This window comes from Bos javanicus, chromosome 21 (assembly GCF_032452875.1).
Source record: "Bos javanicus breed banteng chromosome 21, ARS-OSU_banteng_1.0, whole genome shotgun sequence".
NCBI classification, from domain to species: Eukaryota; Metazoa; Chordata; class Mammalia; order Artiodactyla; family Bovidae; genus Bos; species Bos javanicus.
This window is the reverse complement of record NC_083888.1, coordinates 54,977,364-54,995,480: the sequence shown is the minus strand read 5'-3', so window position 1 is coordinate 54,995,480 and position 18,117 is coordinate 54,977,364. Positions and strand designations below refer to the sequence as shown.

Below are 18,117 nucleotides of genomic sequence, written 5' to 3'. Positions count from 1 at the left end.
CATTTTCCATTATGGTTTATCACAAGATACTGAGTATAGTTCCCTGTGCTATACAGCAGGACCCTGGTGTTTATCCATTCTGTATATAACAGTTGCATCTGCTAATCACAGACTCCCGATCCATGCCCCCTCCCCCCTCGCCCTTGGCAACCACAAGTCTGTCTGTCTGTCTGTCTGTGAGTCTGTCTCTGTTTCGTAGATAAGTTCATTTGTCCATGTTTTAGATTTCACATAAAAGTGATATCGTATGGTATTTGTCTTTCTCTGACTCCACTTAGTATGACCATCTCTAGATCCATCCACGTAGCTGAAGTGGCAGAATCCCCTCTTTTCATGCCTGAGTAGTATTCCCTTGGGTATGTGCAGCGTGTCCTCTGTACCCACTCGTGGGTCAGCAGACATTTAGGTTTCCGCTTCTTGACTGTTGTGAATAGAGCTGCTGTGAGTGTAGGGGGGCATGTCATCTTCTTGAGTTGTGTGTGCCTAGTCGCTCAGTCGTGTCCAGCTCTTTGCGACCCCAGGGACTGTAGCCCACCAGGTCCCTCTGTCCATGGGGATTCTCCTCCAGGCAAGAATTCTGGAGTGGGTTGCCATGCCCTCCTCCAGGAGATCTTCCCAACCCAGGGACCAAACTCAGATCTCCAGCACTGCCGGCAGATTCTTTACCGTCTTTTGAATTGTAGTTTTGTACAGATGTGTGCCCAGGAGTGGGATTGCTAGATCACGTGGCAACTCTACTTTTAGTTTTTTCTGTTTTTTACATTAATTTATGTATTTGGCTGTGCTGGGTCTTAGCTGCTGTGTGCAGGGTCTTTCACTGCTGTGCCCAGACTCCAGTTACGATTCATGGGCTTCAGTAGTTGTAGCATGAAGGCTGAGTTTCTCAAACCCATGTCCCCTGCGTGCAGGGTGAATTCGTAACCACTGGACCAACAAGGGAGACCCTATTTTTAGTTTTTTGAAGAACTTCCGCACTCTTTTCCGTAGTGGCTGTACCAGTTTACGTTCCGAGGGAGAGTTTATGTGCCCCCTAAATGCTGGGCTTTCCTTACAAATTATCTGACATCTGACATCATGTTGTAGAGAAGGCATAGTTTTATGAGAGGGTGTGTGTGTGTGAGAGAGAGAGAGAGAGAGAGAATATGAGCTTCACACAAAATGCTGAGTTGTTGTTTTTTCCCCCCCTAACAAGCTTGGCTGAGTTTTTGTAATTCTATAGCTGTGACATGACTAGTCCACTGAGATATTCAATACTGGCTGGAAAAATACAACCGAAATGTATGCAATGAGCAGCAAGAAACAATGACACTTCTGAGAGTCACTTTACTATAAAGGTGGCCTCGCTGTAGGAAAGATGGACACGCTTGCTCTTTTTCAGGCTCAGCTCAGATTTTTTTTTTTTCTTTCTGGTAACTTCCCCAAGTACAAGGAATCCACACAGGAGCAGGGGTGCCTTGGCTGTGGAAACATCATCACTGATAACTCAGTAAGTCTAGCGCTGTCCTTAGCCCTGCTCTTACGAGCTGACAGCCGCTTTGAGGGGTCTGCTCAGAGATCCTGATCGCCCCTGTGGAGTCTGGCGTGGGCCACCTGTGCTGACAGAACATGCAGCCCTCCCTCCCGTGACGCTGACTTGGCACGGTGCCCTCCGTGTTGCAGATGGAATGTGTTTGCCCTGCCCTGTGTGCAAGTCCTCTGCCCACCACACCTCGTGGCGCCGAGCTCGGCCAGTTCTCTGACCTGAGCCAGGACTGCCAGCGGGGCTCCCTGGGGCTCCACGCCTGGCATCGGAACCTACAGATAGCTCTTTGCATCATGGAAAGCACCCCGACTCTCTCAGTCCTGCCTGTTGAGTGGGGAGGAGCAGGCTATTGGTTCAAGAAGGCGCTGCGTTTGTTAAGGACTAGCCGGGCAGGTGGCTGCAGGAGTCCGGGTGCGTGCCATTCCTTCTCCATCTGAACTCCGACTTCCCTCCTTAGACCCTCGTCTCTCCCCCAAGGAGCCACATCGCCACTGGTCCCAGTGCAGTGCTGGGACCTCCTGGTGCTACAGTCTAGATACCAAGTGCCTGCATGGGCCCCAGCCTTGCTGCCAAGTCCTGGAGTCTGTCTCCGCTGAGAGTCAGGAGCGAGGGCTCCTCTCCAGCCCTGTGCTGAGCTGCCCGGCATTTCTCCATGGAGCTGAACATCTCCCCCGACCCCCCATCTCTTGGAGGGAGCCGGCTGCTTGTCTAGCTGCAGCCTCAGCAGTTCCTGGACATATTTTGTTGGTTTACCACTAAGCAAGAAAAGTGGGCTCCTGGGCCCGGAGCTTGGCAGGAGTTCGGGCCCTTCAAAGAAAATGGAAAGTGCAGCAGTGAAGAAATCCAGTGCCCTGCTGGTTGCGTCTGTGCCCCTCTCCTCCCTGTGCCCCAGAAGCCCGGCCGCTGTAGTGTGTGAACACCAGGGCAGAATGGCGCCCCGGGAATTGATTCACACTTTCCGCTCCGCGTACTCGTGCCCTGGCCCTGAGAAGATGAGCTACCGTGGCTGTCCCCCTGTGACATTAAAGTGCTTTCTCTCAGCATCTGCTCCTGAACCCGGCAGCTGGCGGCACCTGCATGCCCTTGGAAGACATGGATGAGAAAGCCAGTCCTGGGCCCACAAGAAGTGTAAAGTTAGGTCAGAACAGAGGCTGGGGTTTCCTCCCACCCTTGGTGCCTCATCCCACCCCAAGGACAACTCATTCCATCCACTCTTGTTCCCTCCATCCTGGCATGGCCTTTCCACACCCCTGGACTCTTGTGTTTTGGGGATGGGGAAGCTGGTGCCACCTCCTGCAACCCTCCCTCTCCCCTCTGCCTTCTCGAAGGGCCATGAAGCCATGGCAGCTCCCCTTAACCGCCTGGGACCCAGGATCTGAGGAGGTTGTGATGTCTCTTGCCCTCTTCATGACTCAGGTAGTTGGCACTTACAGTCTGCCTGCCTTCTGGGTAAGTGGGATTGCCCAGGGTGAGGCCCAGTGAGTAGGGGGCTTTCTACATGTTAGCCCCTCTGATCAGAGTGAACCAGGCCAGAGTCCCTGGAATCAACCCTGTGATGGGTTTAAAAAAAAAAAAAAAAAAAGCTGTTCTCCTGCCCAGGGCTGTTGATTGTGAGGCATAAAATGTGATGAACCTTGAACAGGATAGGTCACTAGCCCAAGCCTGCCTCCTGCCTCATGCCTTCACTGGACCAGGCACTCCAGGAAGGCACCTGAATTCTCCAGACCTCAGAGTTGCAGAGCGGTTCCGAGGGGCTCATGCATCATTCTGGGCACCGTCTAGACAGAATTAAGAGGTGGCCTGTTTATGCACTACCATTTTAAAATATGTATGTAGGTACTACTATGGTTCATAAAATGTACATTTATGTTTTAGATGGGTGCTTCATGCGCTGTTTTGCCCTTACTCATGTCCTTGTGAGGAGAATAACCTCCGAGATTTAGCTGGATTCAGGTGCTCTGCCTCGGCTCGCTTGTCCCGAAGATAAACGGCCTGGGGCTTGGAGCCCCGACTCGGTGACTAAACCGTAATCACCTGTCAGCGTGAGTGCCTGTGTCCCCAGTGTAATCAATGGCACAACATCCAGCTCGGAGCACCCGGGTGGGAGTAGTGCCAGGGCGACTGCGGCCAAGGGGAAAGGAGGTGGGCTCACTGGGCTTTGCCGTCCCCCCAGAGGAGAAGGCTGGCTGCCAGAGGATAGTCCAGAGAGCCCCAGCTTCAGGTGGGGAGACCACAGAGAGGGACTCCTAGGACACGGCGGGTATCTGTCAGTGCAGGCCAGGAAGTTTTCAATCTCCAAACACTAGGCCCTGCCAGAGGTCTGTTGTGGGAACCCACCACGAGCTCCACCTGAATGTGACTTCCCCCAAAGGCTGCCTGGGGCCCGGCCACCAGCCACAGGCCCAGTGCTCCAAGGGAGGGGTCACTTCATGGTGGGGAGCAGGGCTTTCACCAGATGCTGGGAAATAGAAAAAGACCCTTTTGTACTGATATAAACGATATACATGTGTGGCTGTTATTGTTGTTTTTTATGACTACCTGGAGAAAAGCCAGTGCTTCCTTTTTCTTGCTGTGAAGTGGAACAACTCCGAGGTTGGATCTACTGAACTTAACATTCTTACCAGCTAAGAGTCATGCAAGTGTATTTGAGCCACCAACTCATGTGACTAAGTTATTTTTATGGAAGACATGGTTCTTGTTTAAAAGTCCATGTGATGTCTATCACAGAAGCACAATTTCCCCATGGCTGCCTTGGGCTCCTGTGCTAATATGGTTGTTGTGTGCAAGAAAGCCAACTTCTTCAGCTATTAAAACTCCCCCCAGGGCCAGGGAGGAGAAGGCAATGGCACCCCACTCCAGTACTCTTGCCTGGAAAATGCTATGGATGGAGGAGCCTGGTAGGCTGCAGTCCATGGGGTCGCTAAGAGTCGGACACGACTGAGCGACTTCACTTTCACTTTTCACTTTCGTGTATTGGAGGAGGAAATGGCAACCCACTCCAGTGTTCTTGCCTGGAGAATCCCGTGGACAGAGGAGCCTGGTGGGCTGCCATCTATGGGATCGCACAGAGTCGGACACGACTGAAGCGACTTAGCAGCAGCAGCAACAGGGCCAGGAAAGTTAAGAACCCACCTGCCAGTGCAGGAGACACAGGTTCCATCCCTGGTCCAGGGAGATCCACACACCGAGGGCCAGCTAGACCTGTCTGCTGTGACTGCTGAGCCCACACACCCTAGAGCCCAGCTCCACAACAAGAGAAGCCACCATAATGAGAAACCTGCAACTAGAGGAAGCCCAGGCGCAGCAATGAAGACCCAGCACAGCCTAAATAAATAATACATCTAAGAAACTCACCTCAGGATAGACAAATGAGGGGTGTGGGATTAACAGATGACTATAGGGCTTCCCTCATAGCTCAGTTGGTAAAGAATCCGCCTGCAATGCAGGAGACCCTGGTTCAATTTCTGGGTCAGGAAGATCCCCTGGAGAAGGAAATAGCAACCCACTCCGATATTCTTGCCTGGAGAATTCCCATGGACAGCGGAGCCTGGCAGGCTACAGTCCATGGGGTTGCAAGACTCAGGCACAACTTAGCGACTAAACCACCACCATATATAAAATGGGTAAGCAACAGGGATATATTACATCGTGCAGAGAATTATACCCATTACCTTGAAATAACCTGTCACGAAGTATAACCTGCCAAAATGCTGAATCACTCTGCTGTTCACCTGAAACTAACATAATTAATAAATCAACTATACTTTTATTAAAAAAAAAAAAAAGAAAGAAACCTCTCCCCCAGCTGATCACAGTGTAGTAGCCAGCTTGGTACAAAGGAAAATTTGTAGAGAAAAATGTTCATAATATGCACTGTCTCTTAGTATTCCATTTCAGTTGCTTTAAGAGAGAGAATAAGTACAGGATATGCTGCTTGAGATAGGGTTAAGCCTATTTCCTCCGTTTAAAAATGAGTTTAAGCTCTTCTCACCCTCAGGTGGATCAGTAAGAGTTGACAGCCATGCCCACAATGACCGTTGTTCTTAGAGTCCTTTGAAAGACCTGGTTTTATGGCCCGTCACGCTGAAGTTCCAGGGTGATTCACGACAAGGCTCTGTTGTGAGAGTAGCTTTTTCTGGTGGGAGACCCGAGGGTGTAAGAATGGGGACCGCTGCCTCAGGGTTGTGTCGTGGGAGGGAGCGCAAGGCCCGCAGAAGAGGAGGGAGAGGTGCCCACGTGCCACCACCTTCCTTAGTTGAGCTGTCCCCTCGCTCATCCTTCCAGTCCTGCAAGGATAAGCTTCTTAATATACACGCTGAGAGATTTGCTATCCTGCCCTAGTTCTTTTTGAAAAGTATCGGGTAAGCTGTCAGAAGGGAAATAGTGAGGGGTAAACTATTTTCTTTTATATTTTTAAAATGTATTTTTATTTATTTGGTTGTACCGCGTCTTAGATGTAGCATGCAAACTCTTAGTTGCGGCATGTGGAATCTAGTTCCCCGTCTAGGGATCGAACCTGGTCCCCATGCATTGGGAGCATGCAGTCTTAGCCACGGGACCATCAGGGAAGTCCCTGAGGGGTAAATCTTCTGAAGAGGTCTTGAAGACCTGCCCATTCTTGGAGCAGGGCCAGGCCCTCCCATAACGCCCCATGGCCTTGGGCCTTGCCCCAGGTGAGATGGTTCGGATCTTACAAGACCACCTTGATGTCGGTGCAGCACTAAACATAGATCCACCAGAGACAGCATCTTGGCTGAGCTGCGGAGACCACTGGGGAGAGGCCCAGAGATGCTGCCTTGCAGAGCTCCTGCTGTCCTGACACTCACCTGCAAGCCATTCTCCTCCCAGCTCACTCCAGGAAGGTCCCTGAAGAAGAAGGTTATGGGTTTAGAAGCGAGGGACCTAATTTCCTGACAGTCTGTAAAACCTTCTGGCCACCCCTCCACCTGCTATTCATTGATTCAGCAAATAAGCATTGAGGACGTCCCTGCCATATGCCAAGCCCTGTGCTGGATTCTGGGGGATGGCTCTGCCCTCATGAAAACTGTAGTCTAGAAAGGGAGCAGATGATACATCAGTAAACAAATAATGAACAATACGCTGACAGGCTGGTCAGTGCCAGAAGGAAATAAACAGGATAAACAAAGGACCTGTAAAGAGACGAGGAGGGGTCATTCTGTAGGGGAAAGACTTCTCTGCACCAGAGACATCTGAGCTGAGACCTCAGGGAGATGAGTGGAGGGAGGGCATCCCAGGCAGAGAGGATGCAAAGATGCAGAAGAGCCTCGGCATGCTCAGGAGTGGGGAGACTGTGGCCGGAGAGGAGGGAGAATGGTTTGGGGGAGTTCAGAGAGGAGGCCAGAACCAGGTTATGCAGGGCCTTGAGGCCACGGTCAGAGTTTGAATTTTGTTCTGAGAGCAAGACAGGCTCCTTGCTGACAGCGTTATGCAGGAGCGATAATGTAATTAAAGATCACGGGGTCCTCACTGCAGTTCAAAACTGTGAGGCTTATGTATATGTGCTGCTATAGGAAGAGTCACAAGAGACCCTACGCGGGGGAAAATCCCAAGAAACAGAGCACAGTATAAAATATGCCGCTGACGTTTCTTTTAAAGAGAAGATGTATATGTATATATCGGCTTGCCTGGGTATAAAATATAACCACATTAAGGATACACAAGAAAAGAAGAAGAAAAAAGAAATGAAGGAGAAAGAGGATCCAAGTTTGAGATGAACTTTTGGGAAGAGAACTTCTAACATAGTGAGTTTCAAATTGTAGGTCACAACTCAGGAGAGGTTCTGAAATTACCTTAGTGAAGTCACAGATAGCACTTAAAATATCAACCTACATCTTGCATAGTAAGGAGAGCATTTTGTGAAAGTTGTTTTAATTGTTTATGTGTGTAGATACATAACGTGTGTACATGTATATAAATGACATGTACATACATTCATGTACATATGTGTACATGTGTTGGCTTGCAGTCTCAGATCAGATCAGTCGCTCAGTCGTGTCCGACTCTTTGCGACCCCATGAATCGCAGCACGCCAGGCCTCCCTGTCCATCACCAACTCCCGGAGTTCACTCAGACTCACGTCCATCGAGTCAGTCATGCCATCCAGCCATCTCATCCTCTGTCATTCCCTTCTCCTCCTGCCCCCAATCCCTCCCAGCATCAGAGTCTTTTCCAATGAGTCAACTCTTCGCGTGAGGTGGCCAAAGTACTAGAGTTTCAGCTTTAGCATCATTCCTTCCAAAGAAATCCCAGGGCTGATCTCCTTCAGAATGGACTGGTTGGATCTCCTTGCAGTCCAAGGGACTCTCAAGAGTCTTCTCCAACACCACAGTTCAAAAGCATCAATTCTTCAGTGCTCAGCCTTCTTCACAGTCCAACTCTCACATCCATACATGACCACAGGAAAAACCATAGCCTTGACTAGACGAACCTTTGTTGGCAAAGTAATGTCTCTGCTTTTGAATATGCTATCTAGGTTGGTCATAACTTTCCTTCCAAGGAGTAAGCGTCTTTTAATTTCATGGCTGCAGTCACCATCTACAGTGATTTTGGAGCCCAGAAAAATAAAGTCTGACACTGTTTCCACTGTTTCCCCATCTATTTCCCATGAAGTGGTGGGACCGGATGCCATGATCTTCGTTTTCTGAATGTTGAGCGTTAAGCCAACATTTTCACTCTCCAATTTAACTTTCATCAAGAGGCTTTTGAGTTCCTCTTCACTTTCTGCCATAAGGGTGGTGTCATCTGCATATCTGAGGTTATTGATATTTCTCCCGGCAATCTTGATTCCAGCTTGTGTTTCTTCCAGTCCAGCGTTTCTCATGATGTACTCTGCATATAAGTTAAATAAACAGGGTGACAATATACAGCCTTGACGTACTCCTTTTCCTATTTGGAACCAGTCTGTTGTTCCATGTCCAGTTCTAACTGTTGCTTCCTGACCTGCATACAGATTTATCAAGAGGCAGGTCAGGTGGTCTGGTATTCCCATCTCTTTCACAATTTTCCACAGTTTATTGTGATCCACACAGTCAAAGGCTTTGGCATAGTCAAGAAAGCAGAAATAGATACCTTTCTGGAACTCTCTTGCTTTTTCCATGATCCAGCAGATGTTGGCAATTTGATCTCTGGTTTGTCTGCCTTTTCTAAAACCAGCTTGAACATCAGGAAGTTCACGGTTCACATATTGCTAAAGCCTGGCTTGGAGAATTTTGAGCATTACTTTACTAGCGTGTGAGATGAGTGCAATTGTGCGGTAGTTTGAGCATTCTTTGGCATTGCCTTTCTTTGGGATTGGAATGAAAACTGACCTTTTCCAGTCCTGTGGCCACTGGTGAGTTTTCCAAATTTGCTGGCATATTGAGTGCAGCACTTTCATAGCATCATCTTTCAGGATTTGGAATATCTCAACTGGAATTCCATCACGTCCACTAGCTTTGTTCGTAGTGATGCTTTCTAAGGCCCACTTAACTTCACATTCCAGGATATCTGGCTCTAGGTAAGTGATCACACCATTGTGATTATCTGGGTCGTGAAAATCTTTTTTGTACAGTTCTTCTGTGTATTCTTGCCATCTCTTCTTAATATCTTCTGCTTCTGTTAGGTCCATACCATTTCTGTCCTTTATCGAGCCCATCTTTGCATGAAATGTTCCTTTGGTATAAAATGTTTTAAACTAAGCGTTACAGTTGAAAATGTTTGAAAAATATATCTTAAGGATCTTCATGGTAGAAAAGTTGAGAAACGTGACTTAGTGATTTTTCACTAAGTTTCCTTTACTTCTGTCTTAGTTTCCTCATCAGGCTTCTCTTCCAGATAATCCTCTTCAAATTAAAAAGAAAAAAGGCAAAAAAAAAAAAAAAGATGGCCAAGAAGCTCCTGGGGTCGGGAGTGAGGTCCAAGGCACAGGGCGAGTGAGGTCCAAGGGAGACTTACTCTTGGTAGTATATGCTTTTGTATGGTTGAATATCTTACTATGTACCTGCATTACTTATTCAGTTAAAAAAAAAAAAGTTTGTCTAAATGGTAGTCACCCTGGCCATCATGTGGAGCGAGGGTGAACCCAGAAACAGAGGACCGGCTAGAAGGCTCTGGCCGGGGCCGTGGTGAGAGATGGTTCTTCTTCACCTGTGGGGTGGGTGATGGGGATGGAGACAAGCTAGACTCAGCATGTTCCACCCAACGGGGACTGGGCCTACCTGAATCTATCTGCCTTATCTTTGTGGAAGGAAGGGTTCTTGGGCTCCTTCCAGGTGCTAAAAGCTTCAGAATTCCCAAGAATGTTGAATCCATCACAACGTGGAGGACACGGTTATGGACATGTATCCCTTTCATATCCTCACGGAACTGTCACAAGTGACCTTTAATGACCATCAAAACACAGTTACACTCTGTTTCTCAGTGGAGCTTGCTTTCTTTGCAGAGAGATGCCAAAGGCCAATACCTGTTTGACCTTCTTTGCCACCACCTGAATCTACTGGAGAAAGACTATTTTGGGATCCGCTTTGTGGACCCTGATAAGCAGCGGGTAAGTCCATATTCAAAGCACGGATGGGGGAGAGGGTCGGTCGGTTAGCCTGAGGCACTAACTGTCATTCATGTTCAGAGCTTAGCCTCAGGAGTCAGGGGACCAACTGGACCCTGTAGTTGGATATCATCTCTTCGGATCATATTGTGAGACCTGGAACACCCCGCAGCAGAGCTCACCTGGCGTGCTCCATCGATTGCTAGACACTGAAATGGCAACCTGGAGAGCTGAAGTTGTTGTTGCTGTTGAGTTGCTCAGTCGTCTCCGACTCTTTGCGGACTGCAGCATACCAGGCTTGCCCGTCCTTCACTATCTCCCAGAGTTTGCTCAAACTCATGTCCATTGAGTCAATGATCATCCAACCATCTTGTCCTCTGTCGACCCTTCTCCTCTTGCCCTCAGTCTTTGCCAGCATCAGGGTCTTTTCCAGTGAGTCAGCACTTTGCATCAGGGGGCCAAAGTATTGAAGCTTCAGCTTTAGCATCGGTACTTCCAGGGAATATTCAGGGTTCATTTCCTTTAGGATTGACTGGTTTGATCTCCTTGCTGTCCAAGGGACTCTCAGGAGTCTTCTCCAGCACCACAATTTGAAAGCATCAATTCTTTGGTGTTCAGCCTTCTTTATGGTCCAGCTCTCACATCCATACACGACAAATCAAAAAACCATAGCTTTGACCATACAGACCTTTGTCAGCAAAATGACATCTCTGCTTTTTAATATGCATGAAAGCTGAAGAGATTTGCCCAAAGCTGCCCAGTTAGAGGCAGAGCGGCTGGGCTGGTGTGGTGGCCCCAGAGCCCAGGTCACAGGCTGAGGCTGTCCTGCCCCTTCCCTGGTAAATGGGCATGCTTGCCTTGGTCTGGTTAGGAGGGGCCTTGCCTGAGTGCCACAGCAACCCTCCCCAAGCAGGAAAGAGGTGGAGCCCAACTGACACAGGCTTTTCGGCCCTTGCAAATCCTGCAGTTCTTCACCTTCCAAAGACAGTGGCGTGTGAAGAAAAAAGGGTAAAATGTATCCTGTTCAAGCGTAAAGTGTGTCCTGTCCATTGTTTTTCACTTAGAATGTGTTTGAGGAAAATAAGAGAGTATGTTGAGATTGCAAAGATTTAAAGCCAACAGAGACAGAGAAAAATAAGGAAGTAGGGGAAAGGAGAAATAAACTTTGATGGAGTGGCTGCCATGTGCCAGGCTCCACGCTGGACACACACCTAGACCTTTGAGCCGATGGATGTTGAGCACTGAGGTGTTATCATGCACAAAGCTGAGAGCTTCACATAAGTTACTGGATCCTTCCCATGAATGAGATGCGTACCGGCAGTTGACCATCCACTCTCCAGACGAGTGAACAGTCTCCTGCAGGTTGCCTAACTTGCCCAAGGCAAGTGACAAAGGTCCTGCTTGGACCTGCCTGATGCCAGAGCCTGTGTGGTTTCTGGGGTTCCCTGCTGAATTCCTGCTCTATGGCCTCTAAAGTGACCTGATTCTGTGCCTTTGTTGAGGGTTTAAGCCAAGCAGGGGGGCTTGCAAGGGTCGTTGAGCATTGTGAGGAAATGGACCAGTAGAGAACTGTCCTTCTGTATCTACTGATCACAGTAGAGATGGAGGAGGTGAGCTCCCCAGCTCCCCCTAGACCCCTTCCCCTGAGCACCAGCGAGGCAGAACCTGGCGCTCACACCCATGCTGTCCCTGCCCACTTCTCAGGGGTCTCTGTAGGGTCTGGGATTCCTCTGGCCACTCTTGGATGAGCTACCCTCATTCCCCATTCCCTTTTGCCCCTCAGGCCCTGGGCTCATCCTGATCTCAGCCTGCCCTTCAAGCCTCCCAAATCTGAAGACTGTACCACACTGGTCCACTCACCCAAATACAGGTGGAAGCTCCCGTCTCTGAACCTTCTTTTTACTCTTCTCCTAACCCCGCCTCCCCAAGCCAGTGTTATCAATTTGCTAGTAATTCTGGGACCTGGATTTAGCCAGACAGCTGCAAAAGGTCACCCTGGCCCTCACCATATTTCGGGGGATGCTCTCAAGATTTTTCTGCCAGACCCTTGAAGTCTCTTAGACAAGCTTTCCACTGCCTGCCCACCCCTCTGAGTCTCCTCCAGCCTCACTTCTTTCAGGAGTCTCACTCCAGTACAAACTCTTGTCTCCACCTATTGCCAAGAGGAGTAGCCTCTTGCGTTTAGCCTCTCTGCCTTCTGCTGCTAATGGATCTGTCATTGCATTTAGTTGTGTGGTTGCTGTTGTGTCAGTCGCTCAGGCGTGTCCGACTCTCTGCGACCCCATGGACTGTAGCCCAGGCTCCTCTGCCCATGGAATTCTCCAGGCAAGAAGACTGGAGTGGATTGCAACGCTCTCCTCCAGGGGCGGCACAGGGATCGAACCCAGGGATTGAACCCAGGATCCTGCATTGCAGGGAGATTCTTTACCATCTGGGCCACCGGGGCAGCCCACTGTCTATCTCCCTTTGTTCATTTTAACCTATGGGTCCCGTGCCCCAGGGCGTTCTGTCTTCTGAGCCCCAGACATGTGCTGTGTTCATCTCACTGTCCACAGTCCCGGTGTGCTCTGCACAGGCCAGCCTCTGCCGCCTTCCCAGGCACGGCCTGGAACCCCAGTCATTTCCATGCAATTTCATCCCTTGCCTTTCCTTCCCTGGGAAGCCACGCCGCGGTGGGCCGTGTAATGTGAGAAGGACCTCTTAACCACATTGAGTGGCTATAATGAGTTGCCAGCCTCGTGGGAACTCAGATCAGAGGGAAGCAAGAGAGCAGAGTGTCAGCTCAGATTATCCATGTGGCGCTGATGGAAGAACTGGCTCTTAGTGGGTCCATTAACTGCACGAACCACGGTCCAGCCCAGAAGGTGAGAGCTGGAAACCGAGGGAGGCCAGGATGTGTCTGCACAGCCTGAGAGAGGACTCAGCCAAGAGGCTCCACTGTACTGAGCAAAAGTCGCCAGAAAAGAGGGAGGTGAGGACTAGCTCCTCCATCCGTCTTACAGCTGAACATTGAACGCTGAGCTGGTCACCAGTGACACAGTGGGAAACAGGCAGAATTTCCTGCCCTCCCAGAGCTTATGGTCAGTGCTTTTAAGCTGCTTCCCGATAATCAAGCCCCAAATATCAGCTATTCTAGCTCTCTGCAAATTGTCAAGTTTCCTGATGAGCACAAAAGCAGCAAATATCAATAATGCATTTTATAAGGCATCCATGTAGAAGTGGGAAAATGATATAGAAGCATCTCCTTGCTTCCTGACCCAAACAGAAGTACCATGGCGGGGGGCGGGGGTGGGAATGTGTTGCTACTGTGTCCAGCCTCTGTGAAAATCCAGGGAAAACAGGATACTACATTAGTTGTGGTCGGGTATCTTACAAGACTTACATTTTAAACATCCCTGGATGCCAAGGAATTCTGAGTATGTATTCCCTCACACAAGGGCTGGCAATGTGTTGCTCAAACAAAAACGAAACATACACCAGCCATCCCTGCCTTCTCACCATTTATGAAATTCCACCTGCCAGTGCTTTCGAGAGCTGCTCCCAATCGCCTCTGTGTGTCCTCACGACCCCACCACATCACACAGACACGCACAGCCCATGAAAGGGAGCCATTCGCCACTCAGGCCAAGTGGAGCTCTGTCCCCAGCACACATCCGTGCATTCACTGCTGCCCATCAGCACACCAGAAACATGGCTCAGAACTCTGGCGCCCCATCTTGGAAGGCGACATTGCCAGGGAGCCCCAAAATGGCATCTGAAGCTGGAACTCTTCCCCCCTTCACAGCTGGTTCCATGGGGAGCTTATTTCAGAAAATCCTATCACTCTCTACTCTCCAAACGTACATATCACAGGCTTCTGAGCCGCGTTCACCCTGGGCTACAATCTGTCTAGCTATTTAAATCGAATACAGCGAGATATATTTGACACTGCTTCTCATTAGGGTTTTCTTGGTCTGTGTTCTCTGTTTCAGCATTGGTTGGAGTTTACAAAGTCTGTGGTGAAGCAATTGAGATGTAAGTACTGTCCATGAAAAGACAGAAGCCTCGCCCCTGGGGAGGGTGGGAGGAAACCACCTCCTTGTAATGTGTCTTGGGAACCTTCCGTTGTTCTGAGCAGAAGTTGGCCCTAAACACGAGAGGATCTTCTGATGGTTCAGAGTCCTGTGCATCCAGGGGGGCAGTGAGTCCTGTCATCTGCCGGCGAGGGTCTTTGCTGATGGACACCTCTTTTTCTGTGCAGCCCAGCCTCCGTTCACCATGTGTTTCCGTGTGAAGTTTTACCCTGCAGACCCTGCGGCCCTGAAAGAAGAAATAACCAGGTAAGGCTGGTTATTACATCCCTCAGCCTCCAAGACCTATTGGGAAGGATAGGAAAGAGGGGCCGTAACTTCCTAGGTCCCCTGGAAAGCTCCTAGGCAAGAATTCTTCCTAAATATAGCCTTACTTCTGCATTTCACTTCCGCATGCTCTCTTTGCTCATCTCCTCAGTAGAACTGCAACAAAGTGAGGTTCTGTCCTTCAAGAAGTGTGAATGCTTCACCTTAATCTGGCCATCTGCAAAGGTAGCTGGAGTAATGTAATTACTCAAAAGCACTTTTTTCTTTCACCAGTGATGTGGCCACCGGGGATGTTTTGGGAGAGGGCTGTATTGCTGCTTATTGGGGGCTTGAAATAGACTCCAGCAGCCTAAATGGCAAAGCAGGAAACTGGAAAACAAGCCGGGAAACACTGAAGATTTTGAATTCAAGTGGGTGACCTCCAGGGTGCTGATGGCCCAGGCTCGTGATAAACTCTTCATTGTGGGGATCATGTTGCAGGGAAGGCAGGCAGCTGCATGGCATGAACTGCGTCTCATCCAGCACCACTTGAGGATGAGAAAAAGCCTCTGTGCCCACGCCACGCTACAAGAGGCTCAGCGAGCAGGAGAGGCACCGCTTCCTCGAGGGCTTGGTACATGGGAGCCGAATTCACTCTAAAAGTCTTGCCTTAAAGGTTCAGGCACTCTCTGAACTGAGACTCTTAATTTTTATATTAGAAAGATCTGATTTTGACATTAGCAAAACCTTTACGTTTCCCTGTGAAGGGTGGAGCCCTCGGTAAAGATGTGATGCTAGGAAGTCCTAGAGCCGAGGAGGAGACGGCTCTGCCAGCTCTAACCCCTTCCCTAAAGTCTTAGAGACAACAGGGACTTCCCAAGTGGTCCCCTGCAGGAGGCGTGGGTTCAATCCCTGGTCAGGGAACTAAGATCCCACATACAGAGCAGTGCAGTGAGAAACAAAACCAAAAAACCTTAGAGACAGCCAAGACTGGAGGAGGCCGTTGCCAGTGCAGAGACTGCTTGTCCTCTAAGGCCTTGAGACCTGTTTCTAAACCCTGAACCCGCCCAGCCTGAAGCGCTGAGGACAGTGCCCTGTGTAGTTAGAGCCAAATCTCGTGCTCCAGAACTGGGCGCCTGCAAAGTGCAGGCCCCGCTCGGCCACACGGAAGTGGGTGTGGCTCCCACTTGTCTTTTGAAAACCAAGCTCATCCATATTCAGGAGCAAACCTGTAGCTTCAGGCAGGAGAGTGAGGGGAGAACCATGATGTTTAACCATTTAAGCAGAGAAGAGTTTGAGCAAAGCACTGGCCTGCCCTGCTCAGGGGGCACTAGTGGTAAAGAACCTGCCTGCCAAGGCAGGGGACGCAAGAGACACAGGTTCAGTCCCTGGATTGGGAAGATCCCTCTGGAGAAGGGAATGGCAACCACTCCAGTATTCTTGCCTGGAGAATCCCATGGGCAAAGTGGCCTGGCAGGCTGCAGTCCACGGGGTCAGACACAGCTGAAGTGACTGAGCACGCCCTGCTCGTGACTTCCAGAGTGTTTGTCGTAGCCCTGCCCCTCCCCCGTGCCTCTCCCCTACCTTCTCCCCCTCGCCTCTCCCTCTCCCTCCCCCTTCTCCCCTCCCCCTTGCCTCTCCCCCCTACCTCCCCCTTCTACCCCTTCCCTCTCCTCCCTCCCTCCCTCTTCCCTCTGGAAAGAGGTGAGGAGGCCAGGGTCAACCCTGAAGACCAGGCTCCTGTCCACATGGCAGAAACATTTAACACATCTTTGTTGAAAGCCTGACTCCCCGCCTTCTAACACCCAGCGTTAGGATCACCTTGTCCACACCTCCGTGGATTAACAGAGAGGATGAGAAGGATTGGTCTAACAACCCAGAGGGCTGCCCGCGAGAGCACGGCAGACACACGGCCTTCTGATTTGACTGAAGGACAAAAGTACACGGTTCTCTCGGGCGTTAGGAGGTCTTAACCATAGACTCTTCTAAAGCAAATGTCACTGCATAATACTAATGTGCCCCCCGACTAAAGGCAGCAGAGACCTGGGGGCTCAGATCCTGTTCTGTTACTTCTGTGTGGCCTTGAGCATAAAATCCTTGACTTCTCTGACCTTCAGGTTCCTTATTTATAAAATGAGGATGGTAATAGTACCCCACAGCTTTGTCGGGAGGATTAACCACTACACGGAGTCTTGTACTTCTAATGCACCCCCAGGGAGCCTGGCATTGAGCCGAGGCACACTGTTCATTGCCAGATCAGTCACATGGCCTGTGGACCCCAGCAGCTCTGCAGAGGGCACAAGTCCACCTGGTTCTGGCTTTGCTCCCTTGTTGCTGTGATAATCCCCACTCCTCTTCTGTCCCAGCTAGCGTCCTGACACTTAAGCAACTGAGGCCTGAGAAAGCCAGGGTCAGGCTTCTCTCCAAGTCAGCAGACTTTAAAGACACTGCCAAGAGTGTGAACTCCACCCCTCTCTGCACACATCATGCCCACCATCCTCCACTGGGGCCCCCAGCGTCCAGGATCTGATGCCTGATGATCTGAGGTGGAGCTCAGGTAATAATAACAGAAGTAAAGTGCATAAGAAGGTGATAGCTTGAATCATCCAGAAACCATCACCCCCCACCCTCCCTGGTCTATGGAAAAATTGTCTTTCATGAAACCAGTTCCTGCTGCCAAAAGGCTGGGGACCACCGCTCTACTGTTTTCCTGCTGCTCTCCGCCTCAGTAGCCCTCCTTCCCTCGGGCACATTTTTTCCAGGCGTTGCCAGCAGTGTGGCTCTCAGGGCGCCTGGGTCTGCTTTGGAGTCTGTGTCCCCGCTCCCTGGGGCGTTCTGTGGAGGCCTGGGCTCAGCTGCACCTAAGTGGGTACCTGCCCTCGCCTCACTCAATGCCCACAGTTCACTCCTGGCTTAGAGCCCTGTACCCCACCTTCCTGCCAGACTAATTTAGCCGTCAGTGTGTTTTCTCCGGGCATTATTGGTCCTAAATTTCACCGCCGTCTCGGCTGTCCCCATAAAGCCAGGCTGAGAGGAGGGATGAAGTAGGGAGTAAAGAACTGTGCTTCAATTTATCTCTTGGATTCTTCCCAGATGATAAATTTAGTTGCCAAATCCTGATTAATCTCTTTTGTCATTTTTTAAAGTAATAAATAGATTTTCTTGTCTGAGCTAGAGACAAGGCAGAGAAAATGGGGATTAGGCAACAGATTTAGCTTTTAACAACGGCTGCAGGTGTTCGAACTGGTTGAAAGATCAAGTGATAGAAGGCGATTGAGTGCAAATGGGGCCCCACCTTCCCAGGAAGCAAAGGGCCCCGACACATGTTTGAACAGGTGCTCAAAAAATGTTCATAGATTTTTTTAGGCCATTTTTTAAAAATGTTAATAAAGCGTATAGGTAATTTATTCCAACGGTGAATGTCACTTGAGCTTAGCTTAGGCTAAGATGAGTTGGCAAACTTTTTCCGGAAAAGGCCAGATCAGAAGTATTTTAGGCTTTGTGGGCCATATGGTCGCGGTCACAACTACTCTGTTCTGCCATTGTGATGCAAAACCAGCCGTAGACAACACATACATGATGGGCATGGCTGTGTTCCAATCAAAGGTTATTTTATCTCACGGGATTCTGGTGGCAGGCTTGGTTTGCCAGCTCTGGGCGAAGGAATCAAGAAGACCCAAGTTCAAATCCCAGATCGTTCTTTAGCTGGATATGTGACAAAGCAAGCAACACTGCCT

The 18,117-nt window shown here is 49.8% G+C and overlaps 1 protein-coding gene across 7 annotated transcripts in view; it reads left to right on the top strand.

The window, feature by feature from the left end:
- FRMD5 (FERM domain containing 5) overlaps positions 1–18,117 on the top strand; it is a 321,311-nt gene that overhangs the window by 267,969 nt on the left and 35,225 nt on the right. For all 7 annotated transcript variants that reach the window (XM_061395081.1, XM_061395080.1, XM_061395078.1 and 4 more), the window contains exons 2-4: positions 9,963–10,067; positions 14,036–14,078; positions 14,305–14,383. In XM_061395081.1, the coding sequence (XP_061251065.1) occupies positions 9,963–10,067; positions 14,036–14,078; positions 14,305–14,383 (227 nt within the window). The remainder of the gene's footprint in view (positions 1–9,962; positions 10,068–14,035; positions 14,079–14,304; positions 14,384–18,117) is intronic.